Here is a 9,631-nt window from a genome sequence, read left to right as displayed (position 1 = left end):
ATGTAAGCATGTTCCATGTTGCAGGTCTCTAACACAAAAGAAGAAGGGTTACCATCACTTGGTACACAAACCTCAGATCTCACAAGTTGGAAGTGTACTTTTAAGTGAAAATGTAGAATAGAAAGCCCAACAGTTGAGATGTATACAGCATATGGAGTACAAGCACCTTGAAAGCTCTGAAAAGGCTCCAAGGCCCCCTTTGTTCCCTAACTGGACAGTAAGAGTTGGAATTTTGGAACATCTGGGTTTCACAGTTACTGAGGATGCTATTTGCTTGGGGTTTAATTGCAGTGAAAAGAGCATGGGAGCCTGCATGAGAAAGATCTTTCAGGGCTTTTGTAAAAAATTTCGCCTCTACCTAGAGAAAAGCATCCCCACAGGAATGCATTTATTCCCATTTTTATTTCTAGCCAAAGTAACACCTTGTCAGTCCTCAGGCACCCTGTGCAAACCACCCTCATAGTCAGTGACACACTGCTCAGATCCCTCCACCTGCCATTCTGGCACACTGGAGCCACCCACACGTGAGCTAAGGCAGCCACGACCACTTTCCTGAGGGGGAAAGACTGCAGCCAGCTACTGGACTACAAGGTTTTTTCTACTTGATGGACTTGAGAATTACTAAGTAGTTTTATAAAAAGGCTGTTAGCTGACTTATGCTCAAATCTTGATAGGGGGATAGGGCACTAAAGTTAGAGGTATTTCTTAACTGCTTTTGTAAAATACAAGTTTATTAGCCTAGAGTACAACTAGAAATGTAAATGAGCACTGCCAGAGTTCAACCTCAGCAAAACATGAAAGGGATCCCCACTCCAGCCCTTATTTAAAACAAACCCACACCCCAAGAGTCTTTTATGCTGTATTTGATCAACCTCTGCATTTTTTTCTTACAGTGTGTGTGAATGGCTGTGGTATGGCAATGAATCCTTTCACACTGCAGGAGGACACCAGGGACTTGCAGAGCACCAGGCAGACTGGGTTTTTCAGTGTACTCTGTCCAGGTACATGTGGCAGACACTGTGCAGCCAGAGCTGCACGGAAAAATTGCTCTTAACTGGGAGAGAAGGCACCAGTGAGATCAGCAGCGAGACTGCAGAGTGAAAAGTGGGCAGACAGATGAGAGTCACTGTCATTTGGGATTCAGCTTCAGATTTGGGCCCTTGGCTCTGGTGATGTTCCTTTTCAGCCTTAGTCTCCAACACTGGAATGTAAATACCCCCCTTCTTGCCTCACCTCTCTAAATTTTCAGGTGGCTACAGCCAGCAAACGTGCCCTCTGCATCAGCACGTGACTGCTCTGGCTGGGGTGGAATTCCCCGGTTAAGTGACACGTGCAGTGCAGCTCACCTCCGAACAATGGGAAGAACACCAAGAAGCCTGCAGTGTTAAAAAGGAACATTTTATTGCAAGAGATTACAAACCTGGCACTACGGCCAAATGTTTCCATTACATCACAATTGCTACCCATGTATCAGGCAACAGCACCTACAAAGCATGGTGGATTGAAATATCTGAAATCATAATGCAGTCAGCTTTTTAAAGTAAGTACCACCCTGAAAAGTTTGGGTTGTTTCTTTAAACAAACTCAAAGCTATACAAATCAATTTTTTAAATATGAAATTGGTGTTTAAATATCCAGGCCACTAACTACTATTATAAAAAGTGGAAAAGTCTGTTAACCATAGTGCTGAACTAAAGAGGCTTTGTTCACAGCCCATAACCACTCAGTTAAAAGCAAGTACTTCTTATTCACTGCTAATGTTTCCACATTTGTTCAGCCCAATTTATCTTCTATAGGTTTTCAGAATCAGGTAGATTTAATGCATAACCCCTCTAAAGCACTGCAGGAAACCTAGAACCGTAACTGGCCCAGGAAAAGCATCACAGTCAGAATAGCACTGCATCTCCCCATCTCAGTCCTGTGACACTGACCTGTAGAAATTTTGGCTGCTCTTCTCTGAACCCCAATTCAGAACTCGTGTTTCTCCTGTGATCCACTTACCTCAAAGAGCTTGGTGATTTCCCTGAGCATGGCTGAAACAGCAGGAATTGGCGCAGGCACACAGCTCAAACCCAACCCCGCCTGGCCCAGGGCTCGCACCCGCCTGCTACAGTGCCCACCTTCGGCATGGCCGCGCTCGCTCTCCCTCCCCAACAGCTACCGACACCTACGCTCAGGTCCTTCCTCTCCCACCGGGAGGAGCCAGCAGCTCATTTCCTGACGCTGCTGCCTGGGGAAGGCGAGCCCCGAGGAAGAAGTTGGATCTGCGGGCAGAGCTGGGCTCCCTCAGCCCGTGGGAGCAGTCCACCTCATACAGTTCCCCCAGTCCACATGCGGCAGCACAGGGCAAACCGCAGGAAATGCCCAGAGGTCTCTGTGCGACAACGCGTGTTGTCTGCCCACCTCCATTTCCCACGCACCCAGCCCGAACACACTACCACTTGGCAGCAGCTACCACGGGCACTTTAAATTAATCCCCTGTCCAAGGTTCTGCAGAAACATCTTCTCAAGGAATGCAAGCAGTTTTAATTTTTGAAGAGAATTTGGAAATATCACTGGGACTAGGGAATATAGGCCATCACCTTATGAAAAGTGTATGGGGGTGGTCTTCTACAGTTTTCCCGAGGCTACTACTGAAGAGACCTTTACCAGAAACTAGGATAACTTCAAAAACAAGACTGTGATAAAGAACCAAAATCAACCAAACAAAAATTCCTGTGCCACTGCAGTCTTTACCCCAAAGCAATCTAAGCCAACCTGAACAGACTAACACTCGTGTTTAGATGGGCAACTCTGGAAGTCCAGCTCTTCAGCACAGACTGCCACAGAGCCTCTCAAGCAACGTAACATCGAATTGGCATCACAAAGTGTCTGATTTCATTTCCCCTCTTCTATCATATTATTTAGAATTTTGCTAACTCCAGAGAGGGAGATTTATATTTCCTTGTAGCTAGTGACAAAAAATACCTGTACTTCCAAACAACAGAAACCAAGAAAATAAATAGCCCCACTTGAGGACTAGAGGCTAAAGACAGCTAATGGTACTCTCATTTTTTTTTAAGATTATTCAGCCTGTATCAACCACATATGCAATTAATTTAATAATCAGAAGAGTTCTAGAACTCCTACATATTTTTTGAACTATATGATCACAACGATCTGATGCCAGCAGAGCACACAGCCTGTCACTGAAAATTGCTCCTCATCAATAGAATCTCATTTTGGAAACTGATCAGCCCTAGAGCTCACTGCTCTTCAGACACAACATTGCATCTTAGTATTACATAAAGTAGCTCGCAATTGGGGTTTAATGAATTAAACAGAATTAACCAGGGTTTTAAAAATTATTATTATGAATCTAGTAAGAGTTTTTTGCTAATGCAAAATTCTGCACAGTATGGCTTCACCTTACAAGCATTCTTAACAACATTAGATAAATAGCATTTGCACTTAATTGATTTTTTCATTTGCTAAACAGCCACAAAATATGGTGCTCTCACAAGCACCTTTTTTGGTGAGAAGGGTAAACAAGCACTCTATTAAAGCATTATAAACATTCAAGGTGATGGATCACTTCCCTCTATTCTGCTTCAACACATTGCTTTAAATCTTCCATTTTCACATCGTATAAAAAAGTCCCACAAGTACCCACAAATTCAGAAATTTGTTAGTCTGCATACACATAATTTGTCTGCAATACACTTCAGTATCCCAGTTATCTTTTCTAAAATCTCTAAAGTATTTATTCCTCCAGCCTTTAAATGTAACCATGTAGATTTTCCACTTACAAGAGAATAAATTTCAACAAGAAAGCTAAACATAACTGTAGCAATTTGTACAGTTAAACACCTGACAGCACTAATTTAATGATAGCCTTGACAGAGCTAGGATGGCCTTGTCTGAGGCCTCTGTCTTGCACAGCTGTGCATTTTTAGCCCATCTATTCTATCAGAACATTAACAAGCCTCATGTGTTAACTCTGAACTCTGTGCATCCAGGAAGACAGACATTTATTCATACTTTCCACCAATCAAATGTAATGCGTCTGTGAACAATTCAGTTTATTGCAAGTAAATGTACTTTTACTTAAGATCATGAGAAGATTCTAATCTCAAGCAAGACAAATCAATTCCACAAACTTAATTCACACAATGCAAATAAATGCTTCACATTATAGACATTTAGATTTTCTTTAAACCTTTTTATTTAGAGATTTTTCTGGTAAGGAGATATACCATAGGAAAGCAATTTCACTGGCAGTGAGGTATGTATATACTCTACCAAAATACTCCTCTTGCTTTAACTGCTTTTAACTTTATTTACATATAAAGAAAATATCAATGCATATCCTTGGCTTAACTACAGTATCTGTTACCCTATATGAGTAAAATGAAATGTTACTTGCATACAAAATTGATTTGTAGAGGAATCTAATTTGATTTAAACAAAAATCATGTTCTGAAGACAGTTTAAATGAACAAACACGATTCATCATGACCAAGACACCTGCACCATATTTCCATCCTCACAGCACATTTATTTCAATAAATCTGTAAGTAGGTCCTTAGCATGAGCATAGTGTTACAGTTTTCATACATATAATCACATCCAAAACAAGCTCTAAAATTTAAGTTGTAAACATTCTCTTCATATGTAGAAACATTTCAATCTGTGTTTGAATTTTCTAAAATGATCAATCTTTTAAACAGAATTATAAATGAAAAGCCTACTCTAACCGTGTAGTGAGCAATGCTTATTAGTACATTTCTACAGTGTTAAATAAAATAGTAGAGGCAAACTTCTGGAAGCAAGTCAGACTTTAAGTAAATTGTCATAAAAGTAACAAACTTGTTAACAAAAAGATGCTTTGTAATAAAGAAAGTTGGACTGAATCTACTATGATACAAAAACATAAGGGTAAATACCATCTTTGTTGACAAGTAGGAGGTAGCATGGATGCACCACTTTATTGTCAGTGAGAAATGCAACTGAAGTAAAGAATATTTCCTTACCACAAATTTCCAGTATTATGTACATATTTCTCTTAGAAATTTGTTTAAACAAGTTTCCCTCCACTTTTTAGTACAAAAAGCCTCATGTGATTTAAAAAAAAACACTTACACACCTAGATAGAATAGTACTAATTGCCCTATTTGAACAAAACAGTCTCTTGAACTATGAAGTACATGGTATTTAATGCCCTAAGTTGAGTAAATTGTATTAGCAGTTCTTGGTATTATACAAAACACTACATACATACAAACAAAATATAATAGTATCTTATTTTACTATGTAATTCTTTTTGGAATAAACAGAGCCTTGATTTGGGTAACACTGAAGAGAATGTGGTTTCTTTGTTTTATTAAAATCTGTCTTTTAAGTACCCATGTGCAACAATTTAAAAATGGCTGCCATACATATAATGGTCTTGTATTGATAGTGAACACAGTAACTGACAAAAACATAATAAACCTTAAAAACACATCTTCCACCCTATATAAAATATAAAGACTACTTACTGTAACTGTTAGGTATTCAATTTATTTTGATGTTACTGTAATCCACTTCCTCTATTTTCTGTCTTTAGCATTTATAAACATAATTTAGTGTAGCAATTTATTTTAAAAAATGATGAACTATTTCAAATTTACATCCAATTAAAATTTAAAATGTTTCTGTGTTCTATGATGCTGCTTCTGCCATCAGTAAAGAAAATGAAGTTTCAGTAATTGAAGCAGGCTTTTTAAGTAGTGATGTGACTTCAACCATGCCAGCTCCAGTCCGTGGAAGATTTGCGTTGACAATGTGTCGCTGCAAGTGCTTTATCCAGTCTTCTTGAACAGACAAAGGTCCTCGAAAGACCAGACCACAAAACCTATGCAAATATTACAATTAATCCATCAAGATATATTTATCTCTACTGAAAAATTACAAAACAGAGATAGTAAGAGGAAAGTCTCAATTTTTTTAAAATTTGTTTCTAAATGTTTTAGCTGAAAAGCTTAGTAATTGAGTTCATTAGTAGTGAGCACAAAACCCTGTAGCTTATACAACTCACACTCACACTTTCAACACCAGTAATAACAATCTGTTGTTCTTATATAAAGTTTCTTTGGAAGGACAAAGTATTACTCAGACACGACCATAGGATTTTAGCTAGAGAAACAATTGGCAAACTAACAACCAAGTATGACTGAATCAAATCCTCTTGTTCAAATTAATGAAAACAGGCAATTGCTTTCCCCCCTTATCATTCAATTTAATCACAAACATTTATGGATCCAATCATGAATCTTTTAATGACTAACATTAGCAAGCTCTTAAGAATGTATTCTTCCAATTAAAGTAACACTATGTACCTGCATCTGAGTATGTAAACTTCATCAGCACTATGAGGTAACGGCAGCATTTTCTTCTTGCTTCCAGATCTTGACCTTGACTTCTTTTGCTTACAGTCTAAAGCTAAGAAGAGAAATTTCCATATGTGAAAGTAATACTTCAATGAGTGTTAGTAAATAGAGATAATTCAGTAAATATTCCCTATGGCAGTAGTGAAAAGACATCTAACTCCTTATTATTCTATATTTAATTATAATGTAAATCCAAAACAATTACCGAGTAGTCTAAGAAATATACTGGCAAAACACATGAAGCTGGTTTTTTTTAGCTTAGCATAGTGCTTGCTCTTTGAAAGACTAGATAATTGACACAGCATTAAACTGTTGTTTTAGTATCAGCAAGCACCTACAAACCTATTGCAGAATTACACAGAAGCAAAGCACCACTGGAAATTCCCTTCATGCACAAAACACTGTCAAAATCTCAGAACTTGTTTTGTAGTTGAAGTACCATCGTAAAACCACTCATGTTCAACCAAGTTACAACTTTATGAAGTTGTAGCTTTCAGCTAGTACAATAAAAAATTTCTAGTTTGAATAAAACACCTGCCATTTGTTTTCAACACAAAGCAAAAATTTGTCCTTTTGTTCTAAGAATTTCAAATGAAGCTTCCCCTTCACTGCTGTCTGAATTCGAATGAAGCTTACAAGAAGTATGTATTAGTCCTTGGCAGTGGGAGCTGGTATTAGGACAATCAACAGGGATGGCAAGGCCACTTTTTAAATTCAGTCTAAGCATTTGAAACTATGTATGAAAGTAATGCGTGTGAACAGGAAACACATAGCAAATGAGTTCAGATAGCTTTGAGGTTTGTACCCCCCATAAACACATGTAATGGGAATCTGAAACAAAACCTGGAGATTCTAAGAAGCAGCCAAAGTGGATGAGTAGATTAAACTGAATTAATATTGTTATAATGCAAACAGCTGATAAAGCTCAAGAAGTTTGTGACTGCTTGAACTGAGAAGTGTATCTAGCTATGCTCTATTCCGAAACACAAGACACCAACAATAGAACTCCAACACAAAAACTTTTGCAAACAACCAGTTACATCACTTCAACAAAAACTCCACAGAAACCAGAAAGACAGTACCAGGTGGTATTCTTGATACCAAGAAGGCATAATGCTATGCTACTGAAGCATCTTAACAGTAAAATGGAAAAAAAAATTGTTACACTTGGCTAAGTTTTGACTCCTAGAATATAAAACAGAAGAATTAACCTCTGAGCATTCTGAAGCATAAGACATCGCCTGGTAAGGTAAAACATGTTGATTTAAAGAACACACAGTCTTGATTGCATCCTTAATTTTTCTCATGCCCTCCAAATGAGCACCTCTCAAGCTTTTACCTTGTGGCCCAACTTTTAACTTGGTAGACATACCAGATGTTTCCCAGTTCCATCCCCAGACTTAAAGATTCCTACCAATCTAATTTAAAATTTAGAATGAATTTCTGAGGCTTGAAGGTATGAGAGAACCAATAAAATAAGTAGAAAGCAGATACCAACCTAGAGAGACTTCTTCAGATCAACATTAGGAAAATGAGGCTTAACACCATTTTTTTCTGACAGCAACAACAAAACCAGTCTGGATATAAAGGCAGTAACCCAAAGTGGCACGGGGGGGAGAGAGAGAGAGAGAGAGAGAGAGAGAGAAATGGCCAAGATAACTTCTGGAAAAGCATTAAGGGGTTCTTAATACTTTATTCTCTCACCAAAAGCATATTCTTCATTTAATTAGGAAGAGAAAAGCGAACCATCATATCAGGTAGGAACTACCACATGCATAAATATTTACACACCGCCACTTCAGTAACATCATCAGCAATGTAAGCAGATAAAATACTGGAACCCAGACACCCATGATTTGAAGAGAACTGTTGGTATGAGGGGCAACTTATCTGCAGCAGTTACTACAGCAAAAGCTTTGCCTTTGCCAATTTTGTGGAACATCATGGGAAGAAGGGAAACAGAAGTTGGTACTATCCAAATGCAAACATGCCCATGAGTTCCATCTGATGACAGTTAGTTGATGTCAGTTGATATAAGTGGAAAAAAACAAAGCAGTAGACAACAGACTCCTCCTAGAGAGACCAACCTGCATTTGAAACAAGGGCTTGCTGATTTCCTTGATGTTGGCGAAGACATTCATTCCCATCAAGAAATTTGATTCTACTCACACGCATCTGGAGCATTTCAGAGAGCCTTCCCTTTCTTATTAGACCTGGACTGGTCTTCTGCAAGATTCCTGACACCTAACTGGTTTGTGCGTGTGCATGTATAATTTTCTTTTTATAAGAAAAAACCCCTCTGAACTACTGTGCAACCAAACAACAGCACCACTGACAGAAACTGCCATAATGAACCAGGAGAGGTAGCTTCTACTTCCTTGAAAGGTACCTTTTCCAAGAACAATGAGAAAACAAGGAAAACAAATGAAAGGGCATGTTCTCTGTGCTGTTTATGATGGAGACTCTGGATAGGGAAATTACAAAAGAAAGAACAGAAAGTATTACAGCAAAAGACCAAGAAAAAGACTCCAATGACGCAATGAATTGTCAGAGCAACTTAGCTAAATTTGAAAGTAGATTTGCCCAAGCAAGAAGCTGTTACAAAAGATAGAAAATACTAAGAACACTAAACCTGTGTTCAGCAAGGGTCATTTTTTGTTCCCCTTGTCTTTTGAGCTAGTGAACATACTCTTTCATATTTTAGGGAGCTCAAAGCAGCACCAGTACATTTTGAGGTTACTCCAGTGAAGCTGAAAAGTGAATGAAGAAGGAGTATCTGAGTAAAGCTGATTGAAAACCACAATTCAAACAGTAGTTATCAGGCATGTGTACCAGTAACTGTCACAATAATTTCATTTTGTCTATCCAGGGAGCAACAAGTTTAAATAAAGCCACAGACTTGAGTACTCTGTTGATATGATGCTTACAAGTGGTTGCAAACATCAAGTAAGTCACACAATTGCCTCCCCATAAAGTAGCCATGTTCTGACCAAAACTCAGTTACTGCTTTTTCTATGCCTTTACTGTAACAAAACATGACCTCCTCAGAAAGTATATTTTTATCACATCTGGGAAGAGACCAAGGATAATTTAGCTCTAGTAAACTGCATGGAAACTGCCACAAATTGCTAGAGAGAGGCAGGAACTACCTATCATTAGCACCTACTTAGTAGTTACAAAAGCTTCCAAACTATTATCCTTCATTCTCCATAAAGGCCTAC

General features: G+C 38.3%; 1 protein-coding gene across 5 annotated transcripts in view; it reads right to left on the bottom strand.

The window, feature by feature from the left end:
• Nucleotides 1-3,076: 3,076 nt before the first annotated feature.
• ZNF644 (zinc finger protein 644) overlaps nucleotides 3,077-9,631 on the bottom strand; it is a 50,163-nt gene continuing 43,608 nt past the window's right edge. For all 5 annotated transcript variants that reach the window (XM_082287114.1, XM_082287116.1, XM_082287117.1 and 2 more), the window contains 2 exons: nucleotides 6,360-6,462; nucleotides 3,077-5,875 (listed from right to left, as the gene is read on the bottom strand). In XM_082287114.1, coding sequence (XP_082143240.1) covers nucleotides 5,683-5,875; nucleotides 6,360-6,462 — 296 coding nt within the window. In that variant the 3' untranslated portion in view covers nucleotides 3,077-5,682. The remainder of the gene's footprint in view (nucleotides 5,876-6,359; nucleotides 6,463-9,631) is intronic.

The sequence above is a fragment of the Coloeus monedula genome (genome assembly GCF_965178545.1).
Source record: "Coloeus monedula genome assembly, chromosome: 9".
Lineage (NCBI taxonomy): Eukaryota > Metazoa > Chordata > Aves > Passeriformes > Corvidae > Coloeus > Coloeus monedula.
The sequence above is the reverse complement of the archived record's forward strand: the minus strand, read 5'-3'. Positions and strand labels throughout refer to the sequence as shown.